At 45.3% G+C, this 19,778-nt stretch overlaps 1 protein-coding gene across 3 annotated transcripts in view; it reads left to right on the top strand.

Moving 5' to 3' along the window:
* The window catches only part of LOC110982249 (T-box transcription factor TBX1-like), a 36,819-nt gene that overhangs the window by 701 nt on the left and 16,340 nt on the right, over positions 1-19,778 (top strand). For 2 of the 3 annotated variants that reach the window (XM_087141035.1, XM_087141036.1), the window contains exons 2-3: positions 2,776-3,609; positions 11,580-11,934. In XM_087141035.1, the coding sequence (XP_086997161.1) occupies positions 3,369-3,609; positions 11,580-11,934 (596 nt within the window). In that variant the 5' untranslated portion in view covers positions 2,776-3,368. The remainder of the gene's footprint in view (positions 1-2,775; positions 3,610-11,579; positions 11,935-19,778) is intronic. The other variant, XM_022240545.2, reaches the window with a different exon arrangement.

The raw sequence follows: 19,778 nt of genomic DNA on the forward strand, positions 1-19,778 counted from the left end.
AGACCTGTGCACCTGCCCGTGTACGATGTACTGGATACTGTATACCTGTACATTATAAGCGCCACACATTATCCTGTATTACTACATGACTTGTATAGGCCTACTGCTTGATTTCTCAAAGATGAAGCAACCTTTTTCAGAGGGCTTCTTCCCCACTTTTTTTCGGTACGGGTGGATTTCATTCCCCGTCTGGTTATTCTAAGTCATCTGGTTCACCAAACCGCAGAACTTGGAACCACAAAGTGCAAATTTCCCTCTTCCGGGAAATTGGCCTACATATAAGAGAAAACACGTTTTTAATTTATGTATGGGGACTATCATTTGGGTCGGGGGAGGGGGTTAAAGACTACTGCTGTCCTGACACCCAGACGGGGATATTGCTGAGTGCTCCTTGGTGAGGGTACACGCGGGGGCAGACCAAAATTTGATGAGAAATGCCTTCCATTAATACACTACAATAAGCAAACTGTTCAACCAGGCACGTCTTTGCTCCTTGTATGCGCTGAGGAAAGGTCCAGTCCTTACATGTCCAAGATTTCACTGTACGGTATGAAAACAACCATTACAAGAGGACCAAAAATCACCCACCTGCAGAAGTCTTCTTTTTTTCGAGTACTCCTTTCTCTCTTTTCCATACTCTGTGGCCTCAGAATGGCCCCCAGTTCCTACCTCGCTGGTGATGTTTGGGGGACTGAGGAGTCATTTTGGCAGTCGCATGGTGCTGGAACGCCAAAAGTAGCTCATAATAAGCGGTCAGACGAGTTGGCCTGGTGTTTGGACTACATTACGTGCACTGGCGGCAGCGAAAGGAACAGGGGTCGCGCTACATTCCAGAATTTATGGGGCTTGACCGAGACTGGCATTCAAGGTTTACCCCTGGTCTACCAAACTGTAGGCCAGGACAAGCGTTTGAAGAGCCTGTTTCCACTGTCGGTGCGCTTGCACTCATTAAGGCTTCAGCTTAGAAGTCTCTCCGATTGTCACATTTTTATTTGTTCAACAAAATGTTTGCATTTCACCTTTCACTAACTTTTTTAAACCGTCCCAACCAAACTTCAGAATGCTGAAACGCACTTGATCTTCCACGGTTGAGCGAAAAAACTCGCAGGGGTACATGAAAAGGTCCAGAGATGATCCCATCCAAATGTTTCTCAGCATAACTGCTAAATCTCAACTGGTGTTCTACAAAGGGAAGCATGCACCCCGGTCAACTTCTGCATACACTCCTCTCAAACAAATCCCCACCCTTCCACCAGTCCCCTCGGGTGAAGCAGCCGCTCGAGATTCAATCAAGAAAAAGAAAATTCAGGGATCCTCTGAAGCCTCTCTTTCTCTCTCTGAAAGAAAAAAAATCGCGGCAAAATACGGTAAAAGGGTTGATTACTTTCCAAACCTGTCGGGGGGAAAAGCCGGCCGTGATTTGCAATCAATCACTCGGCACCCGGTGATTGCGAGATGGGTGCCGTGTGCTTCAACACGGAGAGTCGGTTGGGAGAGGATCAACTGGTGACCGGCGTTACATCATTACACTTGCGCCCAAACAGTGTTTTTCCCCTCCACGATGCCCAGCGTTCGAACATCGCAATTTCCCTGCGGATGTTGAGGGGGAGACAGTGGAGGGAATTACTCAAGGCCGGAGTCGAACGTCGAACAACTGACCGCATACGCGAATTCGAATAACAAGGATAGGACATTTATGAGAACGTCACACGAGGCTTCAGATGTAGAGAGATATGCGAGTGTGAATATTGAAGTTACAGTTGTCAAATTTAAACACTGCATGTTTTTGACAAAAATAAGAATAAGATACCTGTGTGCATTTGCTGAGTCGTGCTCTTCGTCGTTCCGACCACTGAGCCAATGGAACCATTTTGAAAAAGCTGATTTGTTCCGTAAACAGCTTTATCTCTAAACGATAGCCTAATATACCACTAAATTAGCTTGTCATCTTGTGTTTGAAATTACACCCACAAACAAAAATGCAAAATTACTTTTCATAATTCCATACTTTTAAATTTCGCTGGAAGTAAACCATTTACTGTGCAGAATCCATCGTGTCGCGTGGCCAGTCGAGTATTTAGTCACAAACAATTGCCTGAATATTATGCATCAGGCTAACGGCTTGATTCAACAGATTAATGATACTAAATGTATTATTTCCTCAGTACGAATTAATGTGATTTCTTTTCTGAGCGCAAGGAGGGAGGAAATTGCCCGGAGAGATAAACATTCAGTGTGAAGTGGCAGACCACGTGATCGCACACGTCATCTTGTCCATACCGCGTCCCCTGCGTGACAACTGCATATCCCTTCCCCTTGCAAACCGAATCAGAAGGGAACACGTGAAAGTAAAAAACGAAGAACAGTGACGGTCTGCCAGCCCTTCTGGTCTTGTTCCCGCCTCGCCTGATGAGGGCGATGTGGGCAGTATTATTCTAATATTGAAATTTTACAGCGCAGATGTCACCAACTCGTCATGTGCTCATTAGCATTAATTTTAATAATGTTGACACGGCTAAGTTGTCGGCAACCAATGATTTAGGAGGCTGGCAGCAGACGACATGTGAGTGGTTTGAGCGGGAAGCTGTCAGTCTCTCTAGTCCTACCGTTTTTCACGCCAATGGCGCCCCTCCAGCCAGCCCCTACCGCTAATGACCGCTGCTCGAGGGCCTGCCCCCTTTCTTAATGGCTGATATACTATACTATATCATGACTGGGAGTTTTTTTTTACTCACACATCACATACACACTTTGGTTTGTTTTGGTTGTTCTTAGATCAGTCTTCGCTGACCGTCTTGTGAGGGAGAACCCCATGCAGCTTGTCATTACAGTCGGCACTGACTAACCTTATCAACCGCCCGGGCCGCCCAAGAGATAGCGATACCCAACAAGACAACATAACTACTGTGCGCTCACGCACCACTGTTTTGACACCGAGCTGTCGTGTGGAGGGCAATACGTGCATGCCAGCATCGCAAGGCCGTTGCCCGAGCTTCGAGCGGCATCGTCTGTGTTGACCTGCCGGGTCCTGCGGCCTGCGTCCCGGTACCCCTCGTTGTCTCCAGCGCCCTGGTGCAAATTTACACAGCGATCGACACGGCTCTGCAAATCTCTCATGAAAAGCATTACGGATTTCGCCAGTGACAAGGAGGGGAGAAACAGGTCTGGTATTATCGGGAACATCTGCTGTTTCGCGTTGATTTCGGGATTTTCCGTGACATTTGCTTGATTTTAAAGAATACAGATTATCCCTAAACTTCGATCAAAGTTTTGGAAACGAAACCAAGCTCCAAGCGAAACAGAACCTGCAGCAGACACCGAGGGGGCGGCGAAAGAAACAGGAGCCCTAAAAGTTGGTCCTTTTGGCTATGGATTTGAATCAAACGGATCAAAACCCACTGTCTCCAAGAGCAAACCGATTCAGCATTGCTTCACTGATCTCTCCCGAGGAGCGCGGCGAGGCCGAGGAGGCTCTAGCGGCCGTGAACGGGGCCAGCTGCACGGGCGTCTCGCTGCAGAGCACGGGCGACACGTCACTCGTGGACGCGCTGGAACACACGGCTGGGGAGTGGGGGTTGAGATACACCTCTGACCTACACACAATGGAAGGTTTGTACGGCATGGAAAACCATCCATTAAAATAAATAAAACCATCAGCTTTTTGGTCGTACGTAAGCATAGTATGCTATTTTTAAAATTACTAGGACTTCTGTATTTTGCAGCTTGCCTCGGTATGAATTGTTGAAGCCAAAAGTATCAAGAAATGGTTATTTTCATATGTGTTCTTCCAGACGATTAATTCTGTTGGCACGTTTAGACTTAAAATGATTAAATCCACAAGAGATGAAAACAGGAGTTCTTTAGAAACTGAACCCTCTGTGACTGTTTTGACACAGGCTTAATGTGTTTTTTTTTTCAACCGAATGACGAAGTGAATGTTTGGGTTGCATTTTTAAGCATAAAATCGGTGTGCCGAGAAAACAAATTAAAACTCTTGTCATTGCCTGCGAAGTTATACCATCAAAATGACCTCAGTTTTTAACGATATAATTTCTTTACAACAATCCCCCCAAAAAGCATTCTGTATTTTTCTACTAGTGAAACCTAAATTTTGTCAGTTTTAAAATTCGAAAATTAATTCCGCAACCCCTGCGTGTCAACATTACCTGCGAATAGACAGACATTTTTTAAATCCACTTCTCCGTTCCGTTGTTACACGTTACGTTGGAGACGTCAGTTACCCAGACTATCAATTACATTGTCAAATCAGTGCTTATTGTTTTCAGGTTTCAATCGAGTGGTTGAATCATTCGAAGACAGCGGGAGGCCATTTTGTTTGGCAATCCCACGAATATCCAGGCGGGCCGCTATGCACTGTCAAATGAAAGCCGAATTCGAGTCCGTGGTGTTGCTGATGTTACTAACGTTACACTATAACTCGCTACTACTATATGAGCTCAAACAAGCAACGGTCAAAGGTTGCTCTTAATAATCTAAGTACATGGAACCTGTCTTCGTTGGTTTCTGATGAATGTAAGCGCCAATTAAGGCTTGTGTTTGTATCAATAACAGTTGCAGGGTCCTGAGGCCAAATTAAGTAGATAATTCCAGCACCTACGGTGTTGCCCCACAAGCTGCTCTGGACGAAAGCAAAACGGACTAAAACGAAAGAGGGCAGCGGCGTTTTTAATCTGATACGAAAGCCAATTTATACAGAGTTCGTCAGACTAACTTGCCGCCCTGTCTGTCATCTCAGACCTCTGTAACAAACATAAACCAAAATTTCTTTCGGAAAAAATAATTCAACCCCCATACTGTTTATGGAAGTCCCTAACTATTTTCTTCATAAAAGTAAACATTCATTCCATGAACACACTAATGTTGTTGTGGCATTCAAAATAGCATTCTCAGTGAAGCATCCAGTGCGTGTGATCGCAGCGTTTGAACCGTCAGACATCTTTCCATTTGTTTCCATTGCCTACTTTTCTTGGGGAGGAATGACTAACACTTTCAATTGATCGAATACCGGTAGTCCAAACCCAACTGAAAAGATGGCGGATTAAAAACTGATTTGAAAATCTAATGTTGAAATTGAATTCACGTAAGAAAAGAGTGCCATTCAGTGAGCTTCTCGTTGTGGCGAGTAAAATAGTTGTGTCCACATCGAAAACTAACCCAAGGCATCACTGTCTTATAATATGGATTTGTCACAAAAGCATCTACATCTGGAGAGGAAATTGTTCGTGCTATAACTGTCACGAATGCCTGGAAATTTGAATTAAGATTTCTCGCAGTATTTCTGTCACATGGGTGTAGGAACTTGAGGTCAGTAATTCTCAACATTCTACAAGAAACAGACGTCCTTTGGCGCGTTGGATACCCTTTTACTTTTAGGGTTTGTTGGATAAACCAAAAACCCTTTCGGTTTCACTTTAATGTCAACTGTGCGAAAATATTTCCATTTTCTTGGTGTCGTTGCCTCGTTGAAGGAAATAATAGATTGAGTAGCTTTATGAAGTCGCGACTGTGATACATTAAAAAAAGATAATTTCTGAGAGCTTGTCTGGTACCCCGGATACTGCACCCGTACCCAAATTTATACATGTACCAGTCTACGGAGTAACGAGGGGATGAACTCGAGATCGTAGTCGGTACCCGATAAAGCCCCCTTGCATTATGTTGCGTTAGGGCTTTGGGAACAGTTAAAGCAACATTACAACGAGATGAATGTGAGCGAGGGCGTCTCACGTGTTTGTTTAGTAACGGTACACCAAATTACATTCAAGAGAAATGTAAATCCCGGGGTTAGGTAAACACTAGGGGCGATGAGACCGCGAGCAGGGGCCGACATTGCCGTCCGCCGCCGCCATCAGTCAGCGTAGAAGTCTCGTCTGCAGAGCATCGATACTAATTTTCACTTTCAAATGTCAAAGTGGGGCTTAAAAAAACCACTAATCCCCCCCACCCAAGTCATAGATCTCCAGAAAAAAAGGACGAAATGAAGGAGCTGATCGGAATGATGCCTTTGCGAAGTATGAACTTGTCAATGTCTAACATAACCGTGGTCTTCTTTCCCCTGTTTCGGTCGAAATTTAACATCCGTGGTTTATGCAGGATTATTCACAAAAAGCATGAAGATAAACTGAAAGAGGTAGCCAGCTTGATTTTGCCAGGAAGGGAATTTTACTTTGATATTAGCCAATTCGCACCTGTACGTCGTTTAAACCAAGCCTATCAGTCTCGCCATTCCTTGTTCTTAAGGCCTAACTACAGCAGCGTTTGTTATGTCGCTTTATCAAGGGTGACCTGGTTAGAGTGAAGGCTTGAGGTTAGCAAGCCGGGAGGGGGCGTTAGATCCTTGGTAGCCCGATTTCCTTGATTCTTTTTTTTTCTGCTTTGTGCCCAAGTGATAAATGGACAGGCTCCCGGCTTATTCCCTCTGTACAAGTGGCCAATATACGCAGCGTGACTCACCCCTCATGAGTGATGCGCCGACCATGTTTTCGCTTAGCAGACGCTTGGACTGACAACCCTGTTTTTTTTCTTCGCGTATTGCCTCCCTGTACCCCTCTTGTGTGGTGCATGTACAAGCGTAGCAACAATAGAAAGCTATGGCTTTCGTGACTTCCGGAAACTGGGCTCTTGTGACCAGGAAAGGGAGTGACATATCAACGAGCTCAAATCATCGGACAGGTTTCCAACCCTCGAGTCGACGAGGGCACAAATTAGTTGTCTAATAAAATACCGCTCATCGCCGCTGATACATCTCTGTTGGACACTATCTTCACGCACAAAGAGTGTGAGCAAGAATTTGGGTGTGATCTGAAAAAAAAATGCGATTTTTGGAACGCATATTGACGTTGTTGAGATACATAAAAGATAGGCCTACCGAAACTATGCGCGTGAGTTTCGTTAGGATTTCACCGCACTGATGCAATCACGACTTTACCGTCACAAAAAAGGCACTTGGCGTTTAAAACACATTTCTCAACACTTACGTACTTTGCATATCCACTCTCCCAACACGTTTAACCCACGACGTGCGTTTAGGAATGTTTTAACTGCTAAGCAGATTTTTTTTAAAAACTGAACGTGTACAGTGGGAGAGCATTTAGCGTTTAAACCCATTCCTAAACACATTTCAATAAACATGTCGTGGGTGAAAGTGTTTGTAAGAAGCGAGTACAAAAAGTGCTTTAACTCTTAGGCGTTGTTTTTACAGTGTGAAGAGTGAAGGAAAGACTGAAACTGTGATAGTCTGGATAGTTCTCGGGAAACGTGCTACACGGTTAATGCAGTTCGAATTGGAGCATGCTTTGCTTTTCGTTTGTGGACAAGGAAAACTCCACTCTTGCCTTTAGAACATTGAATTTTTTAGGTCGTCGAATTAACCTGTCACTAGTTCAGATCAGTGATTAATGTGGTGAACATCAGATAATGAGCGTTCCAGCAGTATCACTTTTTAAAGCTTCTGACTCGTTGGCCTTCATAGTGTTGTCAAACGGTGCCGAAAGCTTAGTCACTGAAAGCGATCAGGAAATGAAGTGGGAACGGCACGGTGTGACTGAAGTCGCGCCCGCGCCTCGTCCCCGCGCCTGCAGGCCGGAAAGGCACCACGTTTGAGTGTTGTTCCTGCAATCACAGATTATGAGAAAACTTGGAAGGACCTCTAATCGCCAGCCAACTTTCTGGACCCTGGTGATACGGAGAGCGTGCATGCCGGTTCGTCCCCCCCCCACACACACATACTCCTTGCTCGGCCTGGATAAACTGCCCGGCTGTCCAGAGTGATTTCTCCACCGATGTTGAGTACCGAGATCCGGGGTTGGGGCATCTTATCACCTCATCCCCATGGTGTGTGGCGCCCCCGACACGCTACATAAGCACGTGAGAAATCCCAGTCTTCCCCCTCCTCTCCCCCCCCCACCCCAACTCGACTCCCGACCGACTGTACAGTACCGTCGCACAGGCTTTGTGGATCGCTGAATTGGCCGACAACTTGGGGAAGTCGTGAAAGAAATGTTTACCAGGGGAGCTTTAGGAAATTACAGGGGACAAATACAGGTTATCGGGGAAGGGATGTGCTCATTTTTTCCCTCTCTATTCTCTCCCCCTTTTTCTCTTGAGGTGAGGGAGGAAATCTAACTGGAAGTTTCCCACGGGGCCATGGTGCATGGCAGGCACAGTGATGCCGAAAGCACACGCAGACACCGTAGGCCACGTCAGTTTGATCGCTGTGTCTGCCCATTGGCGTGAACGTGTCGGTTTGTGGAGGCTGACTGTACATGGCGTATCGTCTGCGATCGGGCTGGCTGTGCCCTTGTGATAATGTTATTTTTAGAATGTTGTTGAAGTTCACGGCGATTTGCAAGTTGAACATGGGCGGGGCGAGAAGATGCCGAACTGCCGCGTCAAGTTGGCGAAGTTCTCAATTTTCTCCATGGTCTTTGAGGCACATCTGTTCTCCGGATTGGAGCGTGATGTCATTATAGAGCAAGAGACTTCTTAAATATCAAACGTTCTTATTTCCAAGAAAACTTAGAAATTACCCAAGCATACGCCATCAAACATTAGCTGGTTCGAGTTGATAGATGCACTTAAATGTCTGAATAACAATTTTTAATTCATTAAAGTAACTGATGTAACTGTGTTCTTTCACGCTCGGTGACATAAAATGGACAGGTTTTGGTTGGGAACACTCCCTTCTGCACGTAGTTGTTCATCAACTTTGAAACTTTCAGCCAGATATAGTTCTCTGACCAAAAGTTTTTAAAAAAAGCTGTTTGATTTCGGTTAATAGGATTCATCAATTTCGGAGATTTTGGGTGGAACTTGGTGTTTTCGGTTGTTGATAAACCACATTTGCTCTGTTCTCAACTTCACAATTTTACTGTTTTTGTATTCAGGGGAAGTGGCGAATCTTTTAATCCAACTTGGTCAAAGATGAAAATGTGCAATACCTAAAATGACTTCGGAGGGTAGCTCTGCCTTGCCGAAACTCGATTGACCCCTGAGTTTTGTAAGCGTGAAAACTAAACAACTTCCACACATTGCATGCTCTCAAGACGGGGTCGGACTGGACTGCGCGACCTTACGAGTTCAAAGGTCAATGCAGGCATTTTTAGCGAGGTGGTGGTCTGCGGTTGAAAGTTGTCCCGTCCGCATGTTTCTTCAAAGGTTGCCTTCAAAGGTTGCGAGGTCAGCAAAGTTGACTGGATGTTTTACCCTGTCGGAGCCGAGGGGCAGAAATTCATTCCGTTTCTGACACCACCGCCGCGCATTCCTTTTCCTCACCAGTTTGAAGAATGATGCCCTGTCCGCCTCTCGACAGTAAACCCTGAAAAGTAATGATGTACTTCACGTCCATTTTTTAGAGGAGTGCAGAAAAATTGTGTCCTACGTATCGCAGGGGGAAAAACGCCCTTTTCACGAGCAGCAGTGTGAAATAATGGAGAAATTATTTGCAAAACGTGTCGTCCTTACCGAGTCGAAATTTCGCAGAAGAGCAAAGCAAGGGTTTTTCTGTACACGTGCCCAGTTTTTAATAATTTGGAACAGCAGAATTCCCTCTGGCCGTGAGAATTACAAGGAGAGGGAAGCAAGTGGCTCTTTTAATTATGACATAATTAAATGTGAAATAATACAAAATAGTCATTTTGTAAGTTTCCTGGCGTACGGAAAAAAAGTGCTGTTTCAGTATACTTTTTGGCGTAGTTGCTGCACTGAAAAACACCGCTCAGGAAGTCGCCCTAAAGTTGGAACAGAAATGTTCATGTATCCATACCGAAAACTACAAAGAACGGAAAGTATTGAATATTAAGAAAACGCTGGACGAGTGACCTTCTTTACAGTGCACGTAGGGGAAAAATGCACATGGACTTGAAACCTATTTTGACTTATCGGAAAGCATTTGGCCTCTTCCATAGAGGAAGATAATCCCCAGTCATTATCGAAATGTATGATTTCATCCCCTTTCTGTTTCCACTTCAATGTCTTGTTCTGCCCTGCCTCCCGCTTACATTAGCCCGCTCCACATCTCGCATTGTCATCTTATTTATGTGAACTTCTAATTTGTTGGATAATTGCGGGACAGGGAGATAAATCTCCTCCCGCTTGTCCCGTCTGTCATCCCGGCGATGTATCCGTGTAATAATTCCTCCACCTTCCCCTGACCGGCCCTGCGAAACAAAAATATACAGCCATCAGTGGCGCGCGGCGATGAGAGCTTGGCTGGGTCCCGTGATTGAGCGAGGGCTTGCTAGCCAGAACCGATCACGATATTCCCCTGTCCGTTTTCATTATTGTCGGTCGTTCCGTAGTTTGTAACATTGACATTGAAACTCTGCCGTTTAAACCAAACGATTTCGTATCCGTAAATATTCACGCGCCAGTTTACCTCGCTGTGAGTGGTTGAACAAATCACGTGATGACGATCGGCAGTACGCCGGTACTTCTCATGTGCGTGCACCCATCTCAGAGATACAGCTTACATGAATATTCGCACATGGACAAATAGTTGTCTACTGACCTGAAACAACATTAGTCCAGGCAGTCTCAAGTTATAGTCAGCTTCAACGTCAAGGCCTCGTTCGCCGAGAAGGGCCTACTGCATCTTTAATTTCCCTCCCTTTAAACACAATCGGCAATATCCTGAGTTGATGGAAATGTCATTAGCAGACTGTTTACTTGACATAAAGGTCAGGATGATTCAAGATCCCTTAGAGATTTTTTTTCTCTGCATCGAGTGTCCCGTTTCTTGACATGCTAACTGTAAACTGTAGGACCTAAATCCTTGCTTTTCTGTTGTGCTGCTGACACCATAATGTATGATGCTACCGGACGGATGTGCATGTTTTAAATGGGGGTATCCATTACAGCGTCAGTCGCGCGAGTTAGCTCGCAAGTATTGGAATAGGCTGGATTCGTATCTGTGCATAATTAGATTAAACGGCAACTGTTCGGGCATGTGTAGGCCCTAGACCTGACGAGATCAGTGTCAGACGTAAATTGACATGGGTGAGTCGTTGGTGGCAAATGTGCGGCATTGCAGGCTATGGGGAGAAACCCTCAATGTTGCATTGATTGATTTTATGCACAAAAAACAGCGGAAATTTGTGATATTTTGCTGTTCTATATTTCCTTTCCTTTGGCAATTTGTTGTCGTCTGAAGACATGGATGATATCCAAAGAGCAACCCTTTCTCAAAAATGTTTTGAATGAGCAAATTTCAGGTTCACAAGTTGGAACCCAAACACGTATAAACTGACATCTCAGCAACAGCGCCTCACACTTGCCCGAAAGAGCTCGGACAAATGTTTCTATGTTGAAACAAAGTACTTCACTGCTCTAGAGGATGTCAAATCGAATCCTGTTCAGTTGCAGAAACATTTCACCGGGGACAAACTCATCGCACAGATATTTTAAATTACCACCATGTGTTATTTGCAGTTCCAGCGGGCCTGGTTTTGTGAGTGTGTGTAGCCTCGCAGAACAACAGGTGAAACTCAGAGTGGTTGTTTTGCTGCACGCATGCCCAAATCCAATTTATTTCTCATTTTCGTGTTTGTCACTCCTGACAGCAGTTCCCGGTAAGAACCAGGAAGGGTACGACGACGCTTGCACCAACGCTCGCTCCTCCAGCCCACAGATCATCAGCGACCACTGCAAGGAGAGCAGCATGGACCAGATGACCAAGCTGTCCGGCTCGGCCTCCGACACCTCCTCCATGAACGGAGACAGGGAGCGGGTCCGGAGCAGCGACGGGGGAGAGGGCGCGGAGGACGCCGAGGACGGCCAAGGGGTCAAACGGCGGCGCCTGGACGAGAAGCCCCTGAGTGCCAAGGTAGTCACGGTGGAGGTGCGGCTGGAGATGAAGGCCCTGTGGGACGAGTTCCACTCGCTGGGCACTGAGATGATCGTGACCAAGGCGGGCAGGTGAGTAAATGTTTCAGAATGGCTTAGTCTCTTCTCAAACAGTTTGTCTTTCTTTCAGGAAGAGATTCTGCACATTTTGAAGTGGTAATGAGGAGCAAGATGAAGCTCAAAGGGAAGGGAAGGGGTGTGTGGCGAGGATGGTATTTGTAGTGATAATTTCCATGGTGCCAGTGATGTCGATGTTGTTGTTGTTGTTTTGTTTTTTTTTTGGGGGGGTGAGGTCCTGCTTCGAACTAAGTTGTTCTTGTGCTTTCTGCTGTTATAATGACAAGGTGACAAGGGCCACGAGGATGTCACGATGACGGTGATATTGACCATGAAATTACCGCCGTAACCCCTGATAAAGCTGTCAGCAATTACCAAGATGATTCAGAGTGAGCAGTGCAGAAAACAAATCATGTACTATTGCCTTATACTTCCCCCAAACAAAATTGTATTTTTATCCATAGAGGCATCACATCCAATATCCGGGTTTCTGTCCGGCCGAAATCTTGTCCGATACTTCCCATTTTTTTGCGGTCTGATCAGAGGATACTCGAATCACACCAGTGAGCGATAACAGACGCTCTCTCGGCATCTTCCGGCAAGAGCCTCCCTCAACCAGTTTCTGGTCGGCCCTCCCTAATTTCCCAGACCTCTCGTTGAAGATTTTCTAAGCTTCCTGAAGAGGTTCCTTGCTCGCCTGAGGCGGATCCCGTTTTGTCCTTGGCGCTGGGAGTGCATGTACTTAGCGCGCTACTGATTCAGAAAAGATGTTGGTAAAGGAGTGTGCCCTGCGAAACAGCGTCCTTACTTATCTGCAACTTATACGGTCATACCAAAAAATATGGGGTTTGAGTTGCTTGGACAATTAGTATCTCTGCCGCCTTTCAAGAGATCCATTTTCTAGCTACAGAACCAAACGCAGACTTACAGACTTGACCCAGGTTTTATTTCTTTATCGCACATTGGAGTTTTTTCGAAGGATTAAGCGGGCTTTCATGACGTCAGGTTCGCACTTGATGAACTGTGGCCTACTGCTGAACGTTGCTTACTTTTATGTTTCGTGCGATCTATGGCTTTAGACTTGCAAACCAGCTCGTCTAATAACTGGTAGAGCTGGTCTGTCATACGTAAAAGCGAGCTAGAGGTACACCAGTCCATCAAAATAGACGTTACACTTTGAGGAATTTTTATTCCTGTTCTGCTTGGAGGTGGAGCGAGTAATGATGGGTGGTAAGGGTGCAAGAATGAGCTGACAAGTTCGCTGCTAATCGCCTCCCTGAAAGATGGCGCAATAACACGGGCCGACTTTGGGGGTCAGGCTTGGTCATTTTTCTCGGTGAAATATCGGGACCGCACAAAATGCCGGACGCGAAATCGACTGTTTGAAACCGTCGTTTGGGGGGCTACGGTGCCCGAGATGTGTCGCAGTGGAAATGTGACGGATGGGTAGAGAGAGAGCAAAAAAAATGGGGCCGAGCGGAGGGAAAGGGGGGAAGGTTGCAAGGGATTGTTTTGATATGGACGGGTGAATGTTCGTCGGGGCTGGATGACGAATCGTTCGGTATTTTCATCTCGTTCTATGGGTCTTATCTTGGCCCTGAACTGACGAGCACCCGCACTGGGAACTTGTATCGTGCCCCCCCCCCACCGGCCCAGACTCGCGTGCATTTCCAGTTCCTGTGTTGGGGAATATTTGTTGTTGTTTTTTTCATGTCATCGTCCAGGCGTCGCAATCAAGGATTTCTGGTTGACTCTTCACTTCATGATCATAATCACATGCTTTGATCGCGGAGAGGCTGTGTGAAGCTCAGTGACACCTCACGTGTGGACCCAATCATTTCTAGAGTTGCTAATCAGGAAACTGTACTAAGCTCACTTATGTGCTTAGCAAAAATCTGCTGATAACCAGTTGCAACAGACACATTGCTTGACATCTTGGCTGGTAACCTTTTCCATTTTTTTCTGTGCGTAGTAGTTCTATGAAAATGGACCCTGGGTTGAACCACTTTCCAAGATGTACACCTGCTAAATTTCGAGGAGTGCGGTTTTCCGGAAATTTGGAATTATACAAAGTACAAATATGGAGCCAACCACATGGTTGGGAAACCATGGAACTTTTTTCTTTGTGTTACATCATGAGGATTTCTCAGTTGATAAGAGTCTTAAGAGAGGTCCAGTTCAAGCCTTGGACGACGCTGTTAAAGAAATGCTTTAAAATGTTCGACAGTGTTACAACGACAAAAGAGCTAGGACCTAGCTCTGTGCTTTGACGGACAACAGTTGTGAAGTTACCGTTCGAAGTGTGTGAGTCAGATACAATTTCAACATCATTTGAAGAGAATTGACCCAGGATTTCAGTCAGTTTCTCGACCAAGGCCAGATCATTTTTTGATGAGAGGAAAAGCTGAGGTTATTTTTTGTATTGCATACAACAGTGAAGGAATTGTTATACCAGCCCGTTTTTTACATGGACGTCGATTCCAACAAAGTCCTTTGATGGTGTGTCTTCAGGATACCTAGTATTTTGCTGCTGCTGGAATTGTTTTGATCATGGTGTGGGGACTTCGGAACGCATAATGTGTGAGTTTGCGTACCATGCCTTTGACTATGTCACACATATCCTCTATTATCTGTTGCAAATATAATCGTAGATCGAGCTGTCAGCATTTAGCCTTCGTGTATAAATATTGGCTGACAAGAAACAAAGCTGCGCATTGCCGCCTCTAGAAGTACCCATTGTCGAAATTGATAGCATCACCAAAAGAAATTGCTGCGATACTTCCACCAGCCTGTTAAGGGTGAGTGTTCCGTTGTCTCGCGGGGATTATTTATGGTGGGCTTGATCAACAGCTATGCCGAGAAATTAGCAAATATTTCCCAGCGATTGGAGCGCCAGCTCCGGTATGCGAGCCCGTATGGCGTCTCTCTCTCTCTCTCCCCGGGCTGAGCATTCTGCTGCTCCCGCGCGGGTTGTGTCATCGGTGCGGTGTGACACCAAGACCAGGGCTTGGGCCTGGTATGGCGCTAATCAACTTCGGCCCTAATGATTTGTGGTGATTAATTGCCACCAGAAGTAGAGATAGTGCACCTGGATTCTTGAGGCGAGATCAGCTTTCCTCTTCTGTTGCACGATATTATGCACTCAGGTTGCAGTGATGGGCCGTGCGGATGGGAAGCTGAGACTTAACAGAAAAATAAAACGAGAAAAAAGGTGATGACGACTTCCAGGATCAGTTGCTATGGTTTTTGAAAAGAGAAAATATCATTCCACTTTCTATGCTTTATACTTTTGAGTGAAAGTTCTCGGGGAAAAGTGCAGTAAGCGGAATGTAACAAAAGAACTAACTGTATTGTGGAAAAACGAATTTGAAACTCAGCACTGGTTGCGGTTCAAGAGAACATATTTTCTGTTTACACGAAGTTTATAGAATGCACTGTAGAATATGTCAATGTTTTCAATGTAAAAATTCAACAAGAGATCAATGCACGCCAAGGAAGCAGCCTATCATACGCTCTCAGTCAATCATATTCCATCGTCAAAAATCAAATTCTTGGTTTTAAAAAAGCAGACAAACAACAAACAGCTATATTCCGTCTAGATAAACACCAAGTGCCACTATGAAAGGGGGAGGGGTGTTGCGACCCTTTCGACGACCCCTCTCAACTCCACACGATGCGCATGCTACAGACATAGACAGCGGTCCACGCGCAATTTATTTGATTGCTCATTCTTGGGGGAAAAAGACCCACTCAAGCGAATGATAAATGGCCAATTATACTTTTTTGAGAAATTAGTATTTGGAAGAACACTTTATTATGTCGCACAGAATGAAAATCGGAAAAAGGATCTTGGCCTTCCGTCGCACATTATATTCCTGATCATGACCACCACCATTTCTTCCAAGAAATTCTCTTCTGGAGTCCTCACCCCCAAAATATCTTCTTTTTGAATGAGTGGCAGTCAACACAGATACAAAATATCAGGACTTAATTCTCAGGTCCCACGTGTACACAATTTATAAAACCCAATCGTGAACGGGCCCTCTATCTTTTATCTTACAAGTGGTCATGTCGACACCCTTCAAATCACGCTACACAGAGACTGTGATACAAAATGATGATTTTAAAAAGGCGTGTAAGAGTATTTATTAGCCCGGAGGAAGGTTACTTCTTTCGATTAGGAACATTGTGTAGCCGATCTAGTCAAACATGGCCACTTCTGTCATGTTCTAACGTCACAGACGAACACACTGTACACTCTGCTCAGGAGAAACCACAAGTAATTCTGTCTTCATCTTCATCGACGGACCAATCCAAGGACACCATCTTGACCTATTTCGGATATACCGCAGGTGCAAGTCAACGGCTGTCGTGTATACGTGTGTTTCGCATTCGGCTGCGGTTGAACATAATCATCGATGGCGGCACTGAAGCGATTTACCAATGAAGTGAAGGATTTGAGGAATCCAAAAGATCTGTTAGACCTGGTGGTAAAGCGCTCTAGTCCGCATGTTTTGGCGGTCTTCTCGAGCAGCCGTACAAATTGTCTTACAAAGGCTTTGAAGCCGGGGTATGATGACGTCACGTGGACATCTTGTCATGAACGCTGCCCCAGTGGTGGCAGGAATTTTCCCTTGTCTGGTTCCTGCCCAAAGGGTCCCTGACCACTCTTGATATAAAATCTTAGGTCTGGCATCACCCACAGATATAAATAGATATGACGCAAGGGTCAGGGGTCACAAGTTGAGAGCCTGGGTGTTTTTTTACTTCATGGCAGTGGTGCACCTTGTACATGTACATGTATGTGTGGGCATTTCGCCGGGCATTGATTTCGGCCAAGGCAACCTTCGATGTTAGTGCAAAGTCAAATATTGTAGGATAAACAGCTGCCATTAGGATACGGGAGTTACGTCCAACAGCTAGCCTACCTACCCGGCCGAGAATAGCCAAACATTAACGGTACCATCCGAACATGCCGAATATAGACGGGACGACTTCGGATTATTTCGGCTATTTCCGGAAAACTGGAGGAATTCCTCCAGTCTTGTCACGTGGACTTTGGGTGATACAGGACCCTTGACTCGTAGAGTAGTCAGAATCATTGGGCCTGGCATCCAGACGAACATTTTCCCCCACTAGCAGCATGACCTGAAGTTGGAGTCACAACTCGCAACATTTTCAACTTTATAATGAATTGGAAAACAAAGGCATCCTCCTACTTTTAAAAAATGTAATGCGCGCAGTGTAATCCGATCAAGAAACCTGCTCCGTACTGTAGTTATAAGCGTGGACATAACATTGGGCTTTGGGCCAGACGATCCATGTACACCCAAGTTCGATAAGCAACCAACTGTGAACCAGTGGTCGAAATAACTACCCAGAGAATATATCGCAGACAACACAAAATGGTGCTGATCGAACTTGGCCCGTTCTACCGAAACCCGGACAGCTTCTCCAGCCGCTCTCGGATCCTCGACATGACACTCCAGCTTGCTCACATTCTTCTACGATCCTTAAAATATCAGGCATAATTTGGCAAATTGAAGTCTGGAGGCATTATTGGTGCACCCAAGCAGTCCCAGGAGGTGTGCGGGATGATAAATCCGCATCATTTTGAGGAGGGAGCTCCCGTCAAGATTGCATTTTCCCGGTTAGCTCCGTTTCCGTCTCGTTCGACACGCGCTGTACATGCCGCGCTTGTTGCGAATGAAAGGAGTTTACGTGATCGAGCCGCCACAATCTTCTTCAGTGATACGTGTATGGTATAATAGCGGGCTGATGCGGTCGGCGACACTGTAGAATCTACCTCCATAAATATTGTCCCCTTTCGTCCGCTGAATCTGCTTTCTTTTCCTGCCGCCCCGAATGGAAAGTCCTTTCATGCTGGAAACTTCGATTGAGTTCAGTGATTTACAGATGGCCGGTGTCCGGTTGCGGATTTATGTACCAGAAACGGGAGCGAAATGTATTAATGAAGAAATTTGGAGGAGCGTCTAATTTCTTACCGGGCAGGCTCTGATGTGATGTAGAGAAGGTTGTGAGCCCGACAAGATAAGTAGGCAATGGGAGAAATGGGTCACTGCGTAACTAGAGATGCCTTATCTGGGGTGGGTGAGTGAATGAAAAAAGCAGTTGTATTAAACATTCTGGTCCCATGGGAAAGGGAGTAAACGCCCCTCACATGAACATAAACACTGCCATTTTTCACACCGTACTTTCTTATATATGTATTTGCTAAGCGCCTTTTCAGGTTTCTTTCATTTGTTCGAATTGCTACGCTGTTTCTGGTTAAGCAATGACGGGATGCGATTTAAATTAGCACTGTGTGAAAAAAAAAGTTAAAAAGTTCAAGCATTGGTTATAACTGAAAGGTGATAGAAATTAGGCCTATACATTTCAACTGCTTTTATTGACCGACGCTGTGAAAGAATTGTTAATGGAGCTTTTTTAACCAAAGTTGGATAGATATGGAATTGTTGAACAAACGTGTTGCCTTGTAATTTTGTAGTGTTTTTCTATGCAAGTGCAATGGCAAGATGAACGTATAGGAAGAGTCTGTCGTAATATTTTCTGAATTTCGATTTGAAATTGGTCAAAATTATACCCCCAAAATCCAAAGGTCAGATTTTGAATTTCAAATTTAAACCTAACGAAACATACAAGCGACACTCACATTAATCTGGATCTGGGTCAAAGCTGTTGCAAGTAAGCCCGTGTGTGTTGTTCGGTTCTCTGCCCGGGCGTTGTTTTAAACGCTTCGTAGAGAGTTCCCGATAGAGACATCGGGCGCGTTTAGAATGGGAGAGGATTTGGCAAGGATTCGAGAAGATTACACTGAACAAGTTATCAGCTTAGATTTGACGAGAGTTTGATTGCAGGGATTAGAACAGAACGCCTGGCTTTTCCACTGGCTTGGCACATGTGTCAAGCAGAGCCGAACGGGGCTCCTGGGTGGATCGGAGAACAGCGTGCCCTGCGCTACTCGTAAAAAAGAAAGATTTATGTTGTCTCAGTATGTTACGTAAGACTGTAGGGGGGGTATGCATTTCATCAGCGCAAACCGTGTCTTCCGGGTTTTTTTTCTGAACAATTTGCTTCATGGGTCAGTGTCGCTGTTTTTCATGACCTTTACCTCTGCGCTTATGGAGTAGCCAGTGGGATAGGGGCGGGGAACTTTGCCCAGGGGGTTGAGTTGCAAATTTTTTCTTGGATTGAAAGCGCTCACACCTAATAAAAAATGGTGCCACCAATGTCCTTTCCCAGCGGCTTCCCTGTTCCTTGCTCTGTGTTTTAAGGAAAAAGAAAAGTGGACAGTCAATTCGGAAAATATGCCAGCCCTCAAAATCTGGATACGCCGCTGGGCTGAAATGCTGGCATGTGATACCGCTCTGTCCCGATGATTTCATTAGGTCATGGAGTGGATCCAGCAAAAGCCCTTTCTCCCCAAGTTCAAGGCCGGGCCTACAGGAATTAACGCCAACCTTAAATCCAAGAATTAGACCTCAGCCCTGAACTCATTTTTTTCTTCCCACTACCCAATGCACTTTTTGCGACCTTCAACCAACATGTACAATTTTACACGCGCACCGTCACTTTTCTGGCTCATTAAAGTGCAGACGATGGTTGACTTTTGAAGTGGAAAATTGCACCTGTCTTAAGTTTTTGTCGGAGACCTGATCGAGCTCTATGCTGAATGTAGCTTCATTTTTTGTATTGGGAAAATAAACAATAAGCTATCACACTGTTGGATTTGTTCATGAATGTTTTTGTTGCACACGAGGATCCTCTCTTACTGGTGTACAAGCCGCTTGTCCAATAAAAGATGCTCTCTGCGAACATCTATTGAATAATTGAATCTG

Source organism: Acanthaster planci, linkage group LG09, assembly GCF_054643075.1.
Source record: "Acanthaster planci isolate LZ-2023a linkage group LG09, COTS_SCS, whole genome shotgun sequence".
In the NCBI taxonomy this organism is placed as follows: Eukaryota; Metazoa; Echinodermata; class Asteroidea; order Valvatida; family Acanthasteridae; genus Acanthaster; species Acanthaster planci.